We start from the raw sequence: 18,785 nt of genomic DNA on the forward strand, positions 1-18,785 counted from the left end.
CAATGCCAAATGTGTCTAATTTAATCACTTAAATAAATAAGTCTATGAACACTGGTTAGTCAATTATATTTCACTACATACCAACATTGGAGCACAACCTTCCAACACTACAAATTTCTCACATCCCCATAACCACAGGTCTGTCTGTGTAAATCTAAGTGAGCAGGACACAGTGAGTCATTAAATTTCTAACAATCCATTTCATTTTAAACATGCATGGATGTCAATTATTGTTGAAATCCATAACAAACATTTAAAAATAAAAACACCCCACAATATGACACAGAGCACACATCACATACTGTACAGCACACATAAAATCATAAACATTCATTTACATTACAATAAAATATTATTATCTTGTACAGTGGAAGAGTTTCTCCTTTTATCCCTGATGTTGCTGCTAGAAATGTGGTTACAATCCCAAGAAAAAGGAACATTTGCTCTTGAAAGCTGATTTCATGCCTCAATTGAAAACATCAACATACCTGATATATTTGGTATTCTAATTGACAGAGACAATTTGTAGGAGCTTCATCTTTTTCACCACCCTCACATATTTATCTTGTCTTTTTTCCTCTTCCTTAGGACTCATCGTTGCCAGTGCACTGATAGACATTTCACAGCAGAAACCAACTGATTTTAAGGAGAAGTCCCAGGCTTTAAAGAACCGAAAGGCCCTTCCTCCGGCACACCAAGGCACCTGCGTCTGAGTCTCAACACATGAGTCCATTGGGTCCCTTTTTATACCATCTGAGGTCATATTGTTCCAACCTGTCGCAGGTCCCGGTTGGAAGCCGTTTCAGAGACGAAGAGATGGCTACATGTAAAAGATTTCATTTGGCTGCTACTACTCAAGTTCTCACTGAAACTTGCCAAGTCCCAGGAGCACAACTATTCTTACGTTTCCTGCCCTTGTACTGTACTCCGCATATATCAACCTCTGGTGATCAGAAATCCTTCTCCAAGCTCCGCAACAACATATTCACATTCTGGGCTACAAACCTCATGGCAAAGTCTAGTGTCTACCCTAAGAGGAAACCTGCCTGATGAGTGGCTAGCAGTGACATCAGAGACAGATTAATTGGGAGGATCTGCACCTATTGAAGCTTCAGTCGTAAATGTTTCGTGGCACCTCATCATCCATTTGCTCAGCACAAGGGAAAAGCAAAGGTCATACAGTTGAAAATTGCTGGTAGACATCCAGTACATGCTGCCTATGGGTTTTGTCCTTCTTTTTTGCTTGCCAGCAAGTGGTATTCTATGGTGCTAAAGCATTTAGTTTTTATGACAAGCCTGACTCTTATGGATTGAATGAACTCTGCCTTTTTTGTGGGAAAAGCTATGCGCTTGGCCAGGACTCTTTTTAATGCCCCGTGACCACATGAAAGTGTTCTGACACACCACTTTGCCAATTACCATCAATGATCTGTTTTAGCATTTGCTGTACATACTGTATGTATCATCCACCCAGCTGAAGCTAAAGTCTGTATTTTCTGTGAAATACATATTTAAATGCTGCAGAGACATGAGACTGCAATCACTACCAGCGGCATGTGGGTAAAGACTTGCGAACCGGAGGAGGCACGAACAAATCATAAAACTGAAAGCATGGAAGTCTCCAAAGCCTAAGAAAAGTACGATTCATTTTATTAACAAACTGGAAGATTAATTTGTTATAAGAAACCAGAATTTTTCAGCGTGCTCAGCTGTAGAAGTAGTTGCATAACGCGGAGAAACACTGAAGTTCTGGTCAGTTCTTTTACTGTAGTTTCTTATTTTATCATTTTGCTGTGCAACTTTGACATTAGGCTTTTTTGAACTTGTCCTTGGATCAGTTTGGTGGGTGGAAGCTGCTTAGGAGAAAAGACGTCTGTGTAATAAAATTAGACCAGGGACATCACGCTCCTCTGGCTGTTTACTAGTTTGTTTTGTAAGTTTTTTAAAGAGTCCTCTGAAGCTATGACCTTATTTCCATCTTTGAGTACAAGGAGTTATGTTACCTTTTTATAATGCCTTGACGCTTTCCATCAACTTAAGGAGGGGGCGTGTTGATCTGCAGAGTTTTAAAAGCTGTCGACCATTTTTAGCCCCGACTCCACCCCTCAGCTGTACAGTGTCTTGTTGGAACAAATGTGTGAGTCTTTGTCACTCTTTATCTCTTGAGATTTCATGTGTTTGTCAGGTTTTTATGACAGAATGGCGAGAGATTATCATTTATTTTAGGCCTTGTCACCTGTTACTATTATATCTATGATCAATTGTAAGTCTTTTGCTACACTTGTGAAAAGAGCATTTCTGTTAATATGTTTTGTTTTGATATTTAACAGATTCCTGTGTAATAGCGCATTTAACTTGATTTTATCGTTGGCTCAAACCAGTTGTTTTGACGTCAACTATTTTTGAATTGTGCATCTTTAAGGACTGTATGGGCATTGTCTTGCTTTGTGTTGCAAAGTGGTCATTATGATGCATTTCATAAGGATAGTATGCCAGCTAATGTGTTTCTTATTTTGTGTTTGTAAAGTGATCCTATGACAGTGTCATTACACAGGAATCAGGGTCTCACTGTAACATGAAAAAAAAGATGAGAAACTGCATATCAGTAATCTTCAGTGTATTTTAAAGATGGACAACATGCCAGAAAATAAAAAAATAGACCTGAAATTCTTTTGTGCACTGGTGTTTTTTCATGTGGTTTTGATACAAGCATTGAACTCTTTTATATCTCCTGATGTTCCTCTCCTTCTGTCTGTCTGTCTAGTGTTATTGTCTCTTAAGCTTGAACCTTCAATGTGTAATTGCATTCTGGTGCCCACTACTCAGCACCAGCTGATAGTCTGAGCTAAAGATAATTATTCTCTCTTGAAAGGGACTGAAAGAGAAAACTCAAACCTGAATCTCGATGTATTTTGTGTCTTTCTATGTAAGATAAACTGTCTACTATTTTTAAAATCTGTATAAATGTATATGGTACAACAGGTTCTTTTTACATGTATACATTTTTGTTGAAATGGATGAATCTTAACAGCTTTATTTTATTTACATTTCTTAAGAAAATAAAATACTGACAAAGGGGCAGGGTCTCTGCAGATAAATGCACCGCCACACTTCTAGTGAGTCTTAAGTAATAATTGAGAGGGATTACTGTTGTATGAGTATATACATTGTTTTTTTTTAGGAAAATCCTTCATAGTATGTGTAGTGGCTTTTTCTTCTACTTAAAGCACTTTTAATCTTCTATCAGGTTACATATCTGATAGTCTTTATTTGAGCCTCATAAATTACTGTAATGTTATATGGTGCAATATTTTTCCTAGTTATCTTGAGAAACTACAGATTTTACAGAAGAAAGTCCAAGGTAAATGTTCCCATTGACCCTATTTTCCACAGCTACAGTCTTCTGAATCTTACTGAATGTAATATCTTTCACAATGCTTGTAAAATGTATAATGTTGTATACAGTGCCACTTGAACGTTTGTGAATCCTTTAGAATTTTCTCTATTTCTGCATAAATATGACCTAAAATGTGATCAGTTTTTTACATAAGTCTTAGAACTAGATCAAGGGAACAAAATTAAACAAAGGAGACAGAAATGTTAAACTTATTCATTAATTTATTGAGGAAAATTATCCAATCTTACATATTTGTGTGAGGCAAAAGTATGTGAACCTTTCTTTCAGTAACTGGTGTGACCCCCTTTTGCAGCAATAACTCAGCAACTCGGGGATGTTGGTGAGTTTCTTTGCATGAACTGCCTGCTTCAGGTCCTTCCACAGCATTTCTATTGGATTAAGGTCAGGACTTTGACTCGGCCATTCCAAAACATTAACTTTCTTCTGCTTTAACCATTCTTTGGTAGAACAACTTGTGTGTTTAGGGTTGTTGTCTTGCTGCATGACCCACTTTCTGTTGAGCTTCAGTTCACAGACGGATACCTTGACATTTTCCTATAGAATTTACTGGTACAAGTCAGAATTCATAGCTCCATCAATGATTACAGACAGTAAAGCAGGCCCAAACCATGATACTACCACCACCGTGTTTCACAGATGGGATATTAAGGGCCTTATGCTGGAATGCTGTGTTTGCTCATCACCAAATATAACGCTTCTCATTCAAGCTGAAAAGTTCGATTTTGGTCTCATCCATCCACAGGACATTTTTCCAATCACCCTCTTGCTTATCCATGGGGTCTTGAGCAAACCGTAGACAGCAGCAATGTTCTTGTTGGAGAGTAGTGGCTTTCTCCTTGCAACTCTGCCATGTACACTATTGATGTTCAATGTTCTCCTGACGGTGGACTCATGAACATTGACTGTAGCCACTGCAAGAGAGGACTTTAGTTTCCTAGACATTACCCTGGGGTCCCTTGTGGCCTCCCAGACTATTACACACCTTGCTCTTGGTGTGATCTTTGTTGTTTGACCACTCCTGGGTAGGGTAACAATGGTGTTGGATGTCCTCCATTTAAACACAGTCTGCCTGACAGTCAACTGGAGTCCAAACTCTTTAGAAATGGTTTCTTAACCCTTTCCAGCTTGGTGAGTATCAGCAACTCTTCTTCCAAGGTCCTTGGACATCTACTTTGTTTGAGCCATGACACACTTCCACAAACCTGTGTTGTGAAGCTCAGACCTTGATAGTGAAGACTCAGATATCCCTTCTTTTAATAAGGCAGGGCCTCCCAGACTCACACTTGATTGTCATCCCATTGACTGAAACATCGAACTCTAATTTCCCCTTCAAATGAATTGATAATCCTAGAGGTTCACATACTTTTGCCATGCACAAATATGTAACATTGGATCACTTTCCTCAATAAATAGACAAACAAGCATAATGTTTTTGTCTCATTTGTTTAATTGATGTCTAAATCTTAATCTAGTTTTAGGACTTGCATGGTCTGATCTGATCTGATCATGTTTTAGGTCATATTTATGCAGAAATAGAGTAAAGTCTAAAGGGTTCACAAACTTTCAAGCAGCACTGTATTTTAAATACTATCTACTTAGTTTCTGGGCCCCTATTCTCAAGCTTAAGATAGTTTAATAGGGTGTACCATTTCACATATCTGCATTTTGTCTTGTACCTGTATTTTCAGTGTGTAAATAGTTTTCAGAGTGCTTGTGCAAATGCATCCTTGTTACATCCTTGTTCAAATGCACATCAATAGTGTGCATTTGAACAAGGATGTAAAGAAAAAAGAAATGGGGCCTGCTACAGTGCTAGTCTGGATAATCCTCGCTTATACCCTCAGTGTATACTTATTAGCTGCAAGCACTTCACATTCACACACTCACACACTCTTGGAGCAAAGCTACTCGAACCCTAAAGGAGTCTTCACTATGTGAGCACATTAGAATGCTTTTGATGCCAACAAACTTGACAAGATAAACCCATTTAGTGCTGCTTTACAGTATACATCAATCAGCCACAACATTAAAACCACCTGCCTAATATCATGTAGGTCCCCCTCGTGCCACCAGAACAGTTCTGACCTGTCGAGGCATGGACTCCACAAGACCTCTGAAGGTGTCCTCTGGTATCTGGCACCAAGACGTTTACAGCAGATCCTTTAAGTCCTGTAAATTGCCATGGATTGGACTTGTTTTTCCAGAACATCCCACAGATACTCGATCAGATTTATATCTGGGGAATTTGGAGGCCAAGACAACACCTTGAACTCTTTGTCATGTTCCTCAAACCATTCCTGAACAATTTTTGTAGTGTGGCAGGGTGCACTATCCTACCGAAAGAGGCCTCTGCCATCAGGGAATACTGTTGCCATGACAGGGTGTACTTGGTCTGCAACAATGTTTAGGTAGGTGGTAAGTGTCAAAGTAACATCCATACGGATGCCAGGACCCAAGGTTTCCTAGCAGAACATTGCCCAGAGCATCACACTGCCTCTGCCACCTGCCTTCTTCCCGTAGTGCATCCTAGTGCCATCTCTTCCCCAGGTAAACGACGCACACACACCTGGTGGACCACATGATGTAAAAGAAAATGTGATTCATCAGACCAAGCCACCTTCTTCTATTATTCCATGGTCCAGTTCTGATGCTCATGTGCCCATGCCCATGTGCTTTTGGCAGTGGACCCAATGCATTGTGTGTTCTGACACCTGTCTATCATAGCCAGCATTAACTTTGTCAGCAATTTGTGCTACAGTAGCTCTTCTGTGAGATTGGACCAGATGGACTAGCCTTTGCTCCCCATGTGCATCAATGAGCCTTGGGTGCCCATAACCCTGTTGCCGGTTCACTGGTTGTCCTTCTTTGGACCACTTTTGGTAAGCACTGACCATTGCATACTGGGAACACCCCACAAGACCTGCCATTGTGGAAGATGATCTGACCTGGTCGTTTAGCCATCACAATTTGGCCCTTGTCAAAGTCACTCAGATCCTTACACTTGCCCATTTTTCCTGCTTCCAACACATCAACTTCAAGAACTGACTGTTCACTTGCTGCCTAATATATCCCACCCCTTGATAGGTGCCATTGTAATGAGATAATCAATGTTATTCACTTCACCTGTCATTGGTTTTAATGTTGTGGTTGATCTGTGCATATGAAGGGCATATGTATAATCATGTATAATATATATTGTCCCTTATGAAGATTTCCTACAAATTATCCAGTTCAAACCAGTCATTTGCAGTTGTTGCTTTTGACTTAAGGTTATAAACAGGTTTTTTAGGTTGATGTTAGGTACAAAATAAAACCTACATGGCCTGTGTGCACTTACAGCATGTTAAAGTCAGGGTGACAGCTCTGGAGGTGACAGGTAGTCTTAAAGCTCCATTATTTGCAATTTTTGTGGAGCTTGTGGCAAGCAGCGCTACATGTCAAGAGCTGTATGACTCCCATGAATCCTCCCATGCTGTTTTAGTGATGTTGACAAAAGACACAAAACTCACTGTTTTCAAACTAGCTACATTAGTACATTTCTTGCCATTTGTGCGCCACCCAATTTAGTCACATAATGACTAATAAATGATGAATAAATGAAACCTTATATAAAACATCAGGATACAGACATAACTCCCCAACTATAATTGATGGATACTGTTCAAAGTCTTCAGCACATGCACATGAGGCTTTATGTCAGGCTGACATTATTACAATCAACGTAGTATTTAAGGAATATTTTCTCTGTGCCGTATGGTCCAATTCTCACTAAATGCTAGTGATGAGGCCTGAGGAAAGACCACCCTCCATCCTGCTAAGGGGACAGACTACAAAAGGTAATTCCCAATATATACATTTTCTGTACTTTGTATACGATATGCACAGTATGTCTATTCACTACAATATATTTTCTGTTTGTGCAGTGTGTTTGTATGAACCTGGAGGATGTCCAAGTTAGACATTATAAATTAAAGACAAATACAAAAATCAATGACATTAAGAAGAAGAGGCAGAAAAAAACAGTAGATAAAATAATACATTAAAAAAATAAAGTAAGTTCTATCTTTTCAAAAATAATTAATTGTGCATACACTCTTTATTTTGAAGACATTTTGGAGAGTTTTGTGAAATACGTAAAATCATTAAGAAAAAATTGGAAAAAGTTGGTAATCTTTTTGAAAAACAAAATTTGTGAATTTAAGATTTTTCATTATAACCATTACATTCACAATAAAACCAGTCGTACAGTCTCTGCCTTTAAAATATGCTACATCATCTTTAATATAAAGTTTAAAATTGTGTTTATGTTGGAAACTAAAATCTGACTGAAATTTGGCTGTAAGGTTACAATTGAACAAGTATTGAGTGAGTGATTCATTTTCTTTTATACAAAAAAAGAAATTGTGGGGTATATTATGTAGGATTTTTAAATGTACTGTATTTATCTAGCCTTATTGGGTATACAGAATTTATATGTTAATGACAAAGTTTTTTACATTTTTTATTCCAGTCAGTATTCTCATTTATTCAATTCGATTAGTATTCTCTCATTGTTCTTCATTTTTAGAAGTCCTTACTGATGTATAAGTTCAGTTACTGGGTAGGTAAGTCCCTGTAGTGGAAAAAAGCCTGGTTACAGAGGAGGTCATGCATTTGAATGGATTCATTCTTGTTCCAGTAGTTAAAATATATGTAAAAGATCCAACATGGGACAATATAATGTAAGAAAACTTAACGTAGTGTTACCAGATTTTTGAAAAAGATGGAGTGCCGACAACAGTGCAGATAACATGCTGGAGCTTGAGAAAGTGTGCATTTATTACTGATTCAGGAAAGCTGAGAGCTGATTGGTTCAGATATTGAGAGGTTTCCACACAAAGAACATACTCTTTTTGTTCTTTTTAATTAGATAGGAGATGTCTTTGTTCCATTTCAAATTGTGAGTGGGTGTTGCCCCATACTATATGATGTAAATCAGCTGAGGTTTCCTTGACATCCAGATAGAGTGGGCCCTATGTTTCAAAGAAAATGCGCATTTAATGCAGCCCATTGTAATATAATTTACATTTGGTATTGTAGACATTGGTAAGGTTTTAAATGCATGCACTGATGATAATAGCTGCTTGAGAACACCCTGGTAGGCTAATTGTGTCTGAAAAAGATCCAGGAGGACAAACCTGAGGGCTTTTGACCAAACATGCTGGTGGCTGTGTCCAAGGTGTTACAGGCTTGTTATTTTTCAAAATGACAGTTAAGTGAATAGAGGTCATTGCTAAGTACTGGAGAGGGTTGTGCTGAAAATATTCTGAGTGCTGAACCCGAGTCACTGTTGGCAAACTGATGTCCAGTCTGATCCAACCCTCATGGTCGTATTGTGTATTTTGCAACGACTGGTTTGTATTTTTAATTCACCTAGACTGCTCTTTGATGATGTTCAAAGGCCATTGATACTTGGTAATCTAACGTTTAGTTTACATTTTATTGTTTTTTCTTCACATTTTGGGCAGATTACCAATTATATTTTGTTTTTTTGATCATGATGCAATAATGTAAGAGTGTAACATGCCCTTTTCATTTCAGCTACCTGGTGTGTTTAAGTAGGATGGCATGATGCCCACAGGTGCAGCACTGGAAGGGGAATGTGAAATTATGAGTACAGCTCCCACATAAAATATGTAAAAATTATTTATGTAAATACTGGATACTACATTGAACTTCCTTTTTTTGGGAGATAGTCATTATTGTCACATCCACAATCTTTGTCTTGAGGCTTTCTTTCAGAATTAATATACTAAACAAATTCAGGGGTAAATTGAAATGACAGCATTTTAGAATATTCACATTTTTTAGGCTGAAAATGTTTCATTATTTGACTTAAAAATATATTCACCTTCCTAGCTAACACCTCCTGAATGAATTAATTACTTGAACACATCATTCAAAACTGAAATCATTGTGTTTTTTTAACTTAATTTTTCTTCATGACTGCTTTTAGCAAATGTATTTGCTCCATCAAAACTTGTTTCTCTTCTACTGACAAAAACAAATTATGTATCAGTGTCAATATGTGTTTCTTATTTCTTAAAAATTTGATCTATTTCTGTCTTTGTTATTTAACTGCTTGTCAAAATGTTTCTGTAATTAATTGGATAAAATAAGGCAGACCTTGACTTCACAAATTGTCACAATAGACTTAATTTAACCACCAGAGGGCACTACATTAAAAAATCTACACAAAATATCTGATTGTACTAATTGTAAAAGTCTGATTTTGGTAAATGACACCAAATGTATCCGGTTAAGAGTTAACAAACATGTGATTGGGTGGATTGCCTCAGGGCAAATCTTGGGTCAGACAGCGCAGAAATGAAGGCTCATGAGTTCCCTGATTCACTTTATGATGGAAGGGTATGGATTTTTACGTCTGTTTGTCCTGGTACTTATCCAGTATTACCAAGAGATGGTGATTAATCTGCCACTTACAGAAATATAATTCATGAGGGTGTGTCAGATGACAAACTCGCCACACCATCCAATATAATCCTGTTGGATTTTTTCCCTCCCTTTGCTGGAAGTATTTGAGAGATGCCATGTAATTTAATGGCTTTTCTTGGATGCCAGTGCACATTGTAAATCAAACTGTCCAGGCCTTGACTGCAGGAGATATTAATGTTAGTGTGATTTACATATAATGGGGAGGGTAAAAGAAATGGATTGATGAATATCTGTGAGGTACTGTATATTATTTATTGAGGATCATGACTGTCACATCATCATTGCCACTGAAATTCACATCTTGTAGGATGTGACGTGTGTCTGCATGTGTTCTTACCTAAAGGTTTTGGAAGCAAAGCAAATTTCCTTCAGTATTTTAGATCCCACTTTGCATTTTCTCATTAGTCTGTCAAATATTAAACTTTATTTCAAAGCTTCTCCATAACACAGAGGGATGCTTTTATTTCACTCCAAAGAATATGACCCTCTAATGAGGCATAGGAGAGTCCTTCATGCATCTGCCATGATATGATGAAGCAAATGATTTAAAGTCTCATTCTCACATGTAAGGCACAGTGTATTGTAGTGTGTACAATACACTGTACTGTATTATTGCAAAACCACTATTGCATCAAGGGTGTCAGCCAGGTTAAGTGCATGATACATGACAGGGAAATGTCAAGATGATCCTGCTGTAATTTAGTGATTCTTGCTTTTTTATACAAATTTATTTAAAAAGGAGAAATTTGATATCATAATGAAGAAATGACTCAGATCATCCAATCACAAAGGGACTGTTCTTGCTTTTCCGCCTTCTTGTGTTTCAGCAGAGGCCTCACAAAAAAACTCTCACAATACTGCCTCAGAGAGCTCTATTGTGTACATAGAGCCTACTGTACCTTGTTGCTCTTTTCTTTTGAATGGCAAAAGCTTATGAAAAAAATGGCTGCAAAAAATGATCTACAAATAACATATCTTACAGTAGCCTAAATTTAATTTCATGGTGACAAGCAAATTCTCATGTTAACAATCAATCTACATGTCTAATTTGACAGACTGTGAGTCGATTTTGTAAAAGGTGTGAGGTTCGTAAGTGTAGTGGAAGATGTAAAAGCATCTGCTGCTATTACTGTTATTGTTTTTAAATTAATTGCTACTGTTAAAGACTTTGTCTTAATGACATCATGTCATAGCCCCTCTAGAAGATAGCCTTGATGTTATGCTAATGTGTGTGTGGTGAAGCTAAAAACTATTCCCTTTATTTCAGTGCCTTATTAATATAGCACAGTACATTGCCCAGTGTAGTGTTTATTAAAGCACTAAAATATTGCTGTTTCCCACAGGTCAAAACACCAAGTTAAACTAATGCTGCATTCACGGCATGTCAGCAGAAGGGGAAATATCGCTATTACCTGCACACACAAGGCTAAATATAGCCTTTAGGATTTTTATTTTTTATTTTTATTTTATTGTGGTACGTATTTGTAGAATTTAACAATTTTTAACTAGATATAAAGAAACTACACTGACCTGGCCACACAGCCCATTTTAAATAGCTGCATGATCGATTGTTAGTCTTATTATCATATTTTATTTTCATTGAACTACCCGCGATCGCCAGGTTGAGGACGCAGTTTACCCATAGGGTTTACCTGGCCGAGCCTCGTTTTCGTTTCAAAATGGCGGAGAAGTGATAAAGGCGGCTGTCTGAAGTCCATCACATAGCACAACTCTCTCTCTCACTTTTAAAGTCTTTCGTTTATATTTTCCCAGCAATAAGGCGGGCTATTTAAACTTGTCATGCCCGGTATTTAGCTAGTTCTGTTGGCTACTGCATTAGCTGCTGCTAGCTAACCTTTTAATAACTTTGCTGTCATTTAGTATTTAGGACAGTTCACCGACTAGTGTTAATGTCACTTCAGGACAGCTTTGTGGAATAAACATGTCTCACCATGCTCCCTGTGACCTCTTGCCACAAACTTGCTTTTAAGAAGGCGAGTTTTCTTGGGACTACAGCAAACCCTGTGGGTTACCCTGCTGAGATGACTGGGATCTGTGCTTCCCTTCAACAAGGTGAGTTCTTCCTGGTCATGCTAATATGTGTGCAGTGTTTTGATGGCTGGCTTTGTTCAGCTATTGTTTGTGTGCTTGGCAATACCAGGTTAAGCTGCTCATGTCTGCCATATGTGCCTTGGCATCTGCTGTTTGCAATATCTGACCTTAATCTGCTGCCTATATACAGTACCAGTCAATTGTTAGGACACACTTTCTCATTCAAGTGAATGGGAAAGTATGTCCAAACTTTTGACTGGTACTGTATGTATGTTTATTATTTGCTTGGTAATTGCTAATTCATTTCTTTTTGTGTCTGACCTCATTTATTTGGTTGTTTGGCAACTGGATTTTGGTTTACATTATAGTGAAATATGAGCACTATTATTAAAGTATCATGAGTGTTGCTGGCTGAACTGCAGCATATTTTCACCAGGCTGTTGCTATAGTTTTTGGATGTCTGTTGGCTTAACTGCAAACTCAGATATGAGGTAGAGGCATAAGGGGTAATAGTGTAAAGTGGGTTTAGGGATGTAAACATGTCTGTTGTCTTTCATATAGCGCACACACACATAATTATTTCCTTTTAATATTGCCTTCATGGTATAGTCTACATTTTATTATTGTCACACAATTTCTCCTCACACTTACTCTATCTGCTAAGTATTAGAAAAAAATACTTCAACTCATGGGTTTATATGACAGCTTGCTTTACCATTCTTCATATCATAATTACATCTAAACTGTTCTAGGGATTACCGCATGCTGCTGCATTCACTGCCACCCTTAAGCTTATATCCATGTACTGATGGCCATCTGCTGCTTATCAGTGCTACATAACATTTCAAAGGATGAGTTCCTCTGCTCCAAACAATTATTTTTTTGTGAGTTTAATATGTTTGAGTTAATAATTATTATCTGCTACATATCTGACATTTTTTCATCCATCTCAGTTGTAGCCTATAGTATGTTCCACTTGTGGTCAGTCACATAGCCAGGAGACATACATTCCACATAATAGCTGCTGTCTGACTATGTACTGTATTTGTTTTTGAGGAGGATGTTTATGTTATGTTTATTGTTATTTCCCAGTTTCTGCTATGCTGAGTTTAGTTCATGCTAGTGTCTGAGCCTTTATGTTGCGTGTGAGTTTGCTGCCTGAACTACCCTGCTGATATAAACTAGCCTGGTTTACCCAACTTGTCATTTACGGTATCAGGTTTCTGTAACAATTAGCCATCAGCTGGCTTTACACCACTTGCCATGAAGGACATAGCTGCTATGTCAAGGTCTCTGAGGAACTTGCTATAAGCAACACTCCACTCAAAATTAAATCTATATCACTTAAAAAAAACAAAAAAAATAATGTGGGAACAAACATTTGGAAAAATATCCTCAAATGTATTGTTGACTGAACCCATTCACAGTAGAGGAAAAGGAGAACAGCAGAAAGCTGATGATGATGTAGACATAAAACCAGCCATTTGTGACTAGACAGTGAAGACAGTGCCTTACTAAACACACCACTACGAGGTTAGCCACACTGGCAGGAAAGAGACTATCACCCTTTCATGGAAAATGAATGAACCTCAGTAATTTAAAGGGAAGCTGGAGTAAATTCTCATGCGGGAGAGTCATTACTTTGATTGAGAACAGCTGGTACGACACTCTAGTTTCACCCGGTTTCACCCCAGGTTGCCCATTGTGGAAATGGTGCTCTCCATGGTGCTGAACTACTGGTTCAGTGGCATGACACACCACAGTTTTGAGCTTAGTGTTACTCAGAAAAAGACCCAAGTTCCCTTAGTATGTATTTTATTCTACAGACCTTTTTGAAGTCCTTCTTTCAGTATAGATCAAGCACAATAAAACATGGAATGACGGGTAACTCTCATGCAGCATGTGGTAGAGCTTGTAGAAGTCCAGAACCACTTGTATTGGGATAAAACTATGCTGTGTTTAGCATTTCTACAGACATTTGGAAATCTTTTTACACAGTCTTGTTCTAGACTTAGTAGTAATTACAGTGGGTAATTCGCCTCTGACATTTTATAGTCCAAACAGCTAATCGATTGATTGAGAAAATAATTGACAGAAAAATTGATAATGAAAATAATTGTTAGTTGCAACCCTACGTCATCAGTTTACCGCACTATGAAGTCTCAGTAGGTTACATCACTGTTATATAATGTTATGAATAACACATTTCTTCATCTAAAATTCCTTTGCCGTTGTAGTTGTTCATGCAGGCTTACTGTAGTGTATTAAAGCCACAGTATATCAGCCATGTCAAGAGCTAATCATATCACATTGCTCAACACTTTGTCCTCTACGTTTTTTAAAATGAGATGATGACTTAATTGACAAATCTGAACAAAGCAGAGAAATAGATCTCTCTCCAGCTTGTCCCCTAAAAGGTCATCTTCAGCTCCCTCACATTTACTTGTATTTTCTCAATCCATTGAGGAATTTAAAAAGTTTTCAGAGTCTTCCATCTTTTCAGTCAAGTAGAGCTTATGGTTGTGGCTTCACTGCGCAATCAAGCAGCTGCATTATTATCTCTTATCTTTGCCCCTGCACTGCACCCGAGAAGATGTGAGGGGAAGCATCTCAAAATAACTGATGCCGTGGAGTGTTTACCGTGAAAAGTCAGGCGTACCCTGACATTTGGGCACAACAACAACAAAAAAAGACAGTAATAAAGAGAAATTGCTGCTGCTCTCCTGGTTAATGGAAAAGGTGAAATCCTTGGAGTTGTTTCAAGGTGCTGAAACAGTGTTGCTTGGGAGGTCAAAGTTGCAGTAATTAGATGTGATCCCTACCAGGCAGTGCTGCAACGATTGGACTGTTTTATCAGTATCCTGTTTAATCTATGCCAAGGGTGAACATTTTGGATTGAATAGACCTGCAGTGGTTTTATAGAGTCGTAGGAGGGGGGGGGGGGGGGAGTCTCAAAACACTATCTCCAAGTCCTCAGGGCTTTATGGCAAGGGAACAGTAAACCTGGAGAGCAATAATATTTATCATAGGTTTAATGACAGCTATTTGTGTCTCAAGGCTTCAGTCATCCGCTCTGAGTGTTGCATTCTTAAAACCTTAGCAGTTAAAATTGTAATGTTATTCCCATCTCAGGATGTAACCGTACCACAATCAAATCCCATGACGGAGAACAAGGTAAACTGAATATACTGTGGTAGCTCAAGAGTTTCTTTCTTTCTTTCCAAAATGTCTAAAATTCATATTTTAGTAACAGAAACAAAACAAATGTGGGCATAAATAAACATCAAGCAAAACTAAAACTAGACACAGAAATTATTGTTAAACTGTTATTTTTGTAATACTCCTCGTTGATAATCGCTCTGCTTGATTAGTGTCACATGTCAAACTGTGGATGTATCTAGGGCTGCAACTAATGCTTATTTTCATTATTGGTGAGTTGTTTCATCCAAAAGTAGTCAGTAAAATAATTTGTCAGAACCCAAGCTGACTTCTGTAAGTAGTTTTGTCTGAGCAACACTCCAAAGCCCAAAGGTATTACATTTGTAGTTATATTAGAGCAGCGAATCTTCACATTCTGAGAGGCTAGACACATCATATTTTAAATATTTTCCTCGATAAATGGCTTTAATGATTAATCGATTATCGATTGTACAGTCAAGTACAATACATACACTCATACACACATTCATAGACCATACACATGTACACATGTACTCTGTCACTTATTTGTTTAGCTGTTTTAATGTGACATCATCTGTTGCATCGCTTCTTTTTATGTGACAATTTACCTGTTTGGTCCCTAAATGAAATTGTTTGTGATGAATTTTCTGTCAGCTAATCGATTAATTGACAAATTGTTTCAGTCCTAGATCCTCCTAAAATTCTCCTCAATGTTCTCCTCTTTGCAAGTTTGAGCACATTAGATGTTGAAGATGCATAATATGTCTCTGACACATCACTCAGTGGCGATATTAACATTTTAGATTGTAGTTAGATTAGACTGTAGTCATTGCTTTAATGACCCTTTGGGAAAGTAATCACTTTCACATTAACATGCAGGCATTCACATTAAAGGTGAAATGATAAAGTGCACTCATGTTTCCTGAAAACATGTTTTGTATAGTATCAAATTGCAGCTCTAATTAGTCAGAATTAACACATTGTTAGAGTCTGTTCATTCACTTCCCTTCTGTATCAGTCAGAAAGTTGTCATTTCCATCTCATGCATAACATGAGGAGGATATTTTGGCCCTTTGGGTTCTATGACACGTCTAATAAATCTTACACTGTCTCTCTTGGTCAAGTATTCCATCACTGTGCCAAAACAGGTGGGCCATATTCTTGGCGAGACGTGCCCCCCCCACCCCCACCCCGTCCACTGAGCAGTCTGTCCTTTAAGGGCTGCGTCCTTGTCTGCCTGTGTCACTCCCCACAGGGACTGATGTGATCTGACTGACAATGGCGGTTTGTCTGCCAGGTACTATCTTATAACCCTGCTTTATATGAAAGAACAAATAAACTAGCATTGGCATATTGACTGCAGAAACCAGCATGAGTCACTGTTCATCATTTTTATTTCAGCTGTTTGGCAAACTGAACAGATCAAATGTTGTATGGCTAATTATACAGAAAATGAGATGTCTTCCTGGTAATATCAATAGTTCCAATTAGATTAACAGTTATGTAGCAGTTACTAACCAAAACCTTTTTGTGATCCTTTTAAAAACAACATCTGATACACCATCTATAAAGAAGTGCATTATTACAGGCTTTAGTTTAGATGTTGACAGGGACCATAACATGGAAGTGAATTGACACATTTCAGAAAAGGTAAGGAATGTTTAAAAACAAGGTTCAATGTTCCTTGTCATTATGTTGTACATTCTTTCAGTGTCTTTGATAATTAGGGTGTAATTAAATATATAATATGTATGTGTTTTCATCTTTTCCTCCATTTGCATCAGCAGTAATTGCTAGCACTTAATGTCTACTGGCTTTTGTCTTTTGGCATTTGCTCTACTAGTGGGGTATGTCCACATTCTTTATTTATCAAATTGCTGTCCTCTTGCTCTCTACCAAGACACAATAATGTGATAAAATAAAACAAAATAGGGGCAATCTGAAGAGTCTGGATCAAACCAGCAAAACATATTCACTGTCAGTAGCAACAGAAGAATAACACTTCATTTTATCCATTAAAGACATTTTTTTTTAAAATTCTTTATGTTCTTGTTGCTGTTACAGATAATGTTTGATATTCCTTAAGAAAAAATACCGTCTAAGATAACATTATGCACTTTGCCATCAAAATATAATCACACAAAAGTCATATCTGTAACCACATGAGAACCATACCCAGTCACATTTTATAAATCATAGCAACACTGGATAAAGCTAAGAGGCCCCAGTCATCAGTCACTAACATAGACTCTCAAAAACATTACAGACAATATGTTACAAGCTAACAGCAGCATACTGCAATAGAGTGTACACTTCATGTATCCTATTTACAAAATGTTCTTTTAGAGGCGATGTGAGAAAACCACAAACCACCATAACGATCAAGTGAATCTACAAAACGGAGCTATACCTAGTACTGAACATATAGAAGAGAAAAGTGTTACTTTCTTCCGGCTGATATGTTTTCTTCCTTTGAGGATACTCTTAACAAAATGTTATGAGTTATGTTAAAAATGTTACATGAATTATATTCTATTAAGAGTGTTAGTTGTCCATTATGACAGGAGACAGATCAACTCTTTTAGATCAACACTTTTAGATTTCCTTTAGTTGAACTAAAGCAAGTTTATTGACAGGGCGAATCAAAGCACAGTTATGCAGAAAATAATCCACTCTATCCTCAAAACACGGTTCCACACATTGGCAGTCCATTGAGTCAAATGTGCAGCGTTTGCACACATTCCAAAGACGTGAATTTATTCACATGGTTATCAGATCACAGGGTTTAACTCCAACAAACTGAGAAATCCTACAGTATGTGTGAACTGATTTTTTTTTTGAAGTCACCAAATTTCCCTCCAAGGCATGGAAGTAAAGTGAGCTGATATCTCTGCAGCAGTTTCAGCAGGTCTGTTTTCAACCCAGCAGCAGCACAGTCCAAGCCAGACAAGCCAACATGGAATCCTCAGATATAATCCACTTTTGTCTCTGATTTCAGTGCCTTTACATTGCTTTGTCTCATTTCTTTTCCACTTCAAGAAAAAATGTAGGTGTCACACTTTGGCAAATGTCTAAATTAAAATGAGTCGAATCACGTCTTGATAAGGGCAGAGGTGTGTTGATCCACAGTCCATAGATTCTACAAAAGCTGGAAACCTTCAAGTGGTAAAGCCGTTGGTGTAAAAGCAAAGGCTAGTGCAAGCAGCAAACTTGAAGGGTGTAAGCAGGTGAGTTCAGCTGGTGAACTTCTAGCGATGGCATTTGAGTCACTGGACTCATCCAGTTGATGATTCTGGGGGGAAAGACCACAGTGTTAGTGTTGAGTGGAAAGTTGACAAAAAATATTTCCATCCACCTGTTTTTATGTGTATATTCAGTTTGCGCATAAAAAAAAACCTGATTGGAAACACTGGATATTTGAAAAGAAGTTGAAATATCGCAAAAATCGGTTTTACACTCAGCTGAGGTGGAATAATTGGTGTATTAACAAAAACAAAATGCGATAAACTGACCTAAGGCCCCTTTACACTGCCATTTTGGGCTGTTTGAGATGAAAGTTGACAGTTGTCAGAGCAATGTGGTAAAATCTTTGGGCTGCAAATGTTAACACAGTGTTCATTTGCACTTAGTTGTTTTTTGT

The 18,785-nt window shown here is 37.7% G+C and overlaps 2 protein-coding genes across 3 annotated transcripts in view; one reads left to right on the forward strand and one right to left on the reverse strand.

The window, feature by feature from the left end:
• atrnl1b (attractin-like 1b) overlaps positions 1 to 2,667 on the forward strand; it is an 80,358-nt gene extending 77,691 nt beyond the window's left edge. The window contains exon 29 of the mRNA XM_042396707.1: positions 589 to 2,667. Within this exon, the coding sequence (XP_042252641.1) occupies positions 589 to 713 (125 nt within the window). The 3' untranslated portion in view covers positions 714 to 2,667. The remainder of the gene's footprint in view (positions 1 to 588) is intronic.
• A 13,786-nt stretch (positions 2,668 to 16,453) lies between these two features.
• gfra1b (gdnf family receptor alpha 1b) overlaps positions 16,454 to 18,785 on the reverse strand; it is a 28,564-nt gene continuing 26,232 nt past the window's right edge. For both annotated transcript variants that reach the window (XM_042396665.1, XM_042396663.1), the window contains one exon: positions 16,454 to 18,437. In XM_042396665.1, the coding sequence (XP_042252599.1) occupies positions 18,285 to 18,437 (153 nt within the window). In that variant the 3' untranslated portion in view covers positions 16,454 to 18,284. The remainder of the gene's footprint in view (positions 18,438 to 18,785) is intronic.

This window comes from Thunnus maccoyii, chromosome 20 (assembly GCF_910596095.1).
Source record: "Thunnus maccoyii chromosome 20, fThuMac1.1, whole genome shotgun sequence".
NCBI lineage: Eukaryota > Metazoa > Chordata > Actinopteri > Scombriformes > Scombridae > Thunnus > Thunnus maccoyii.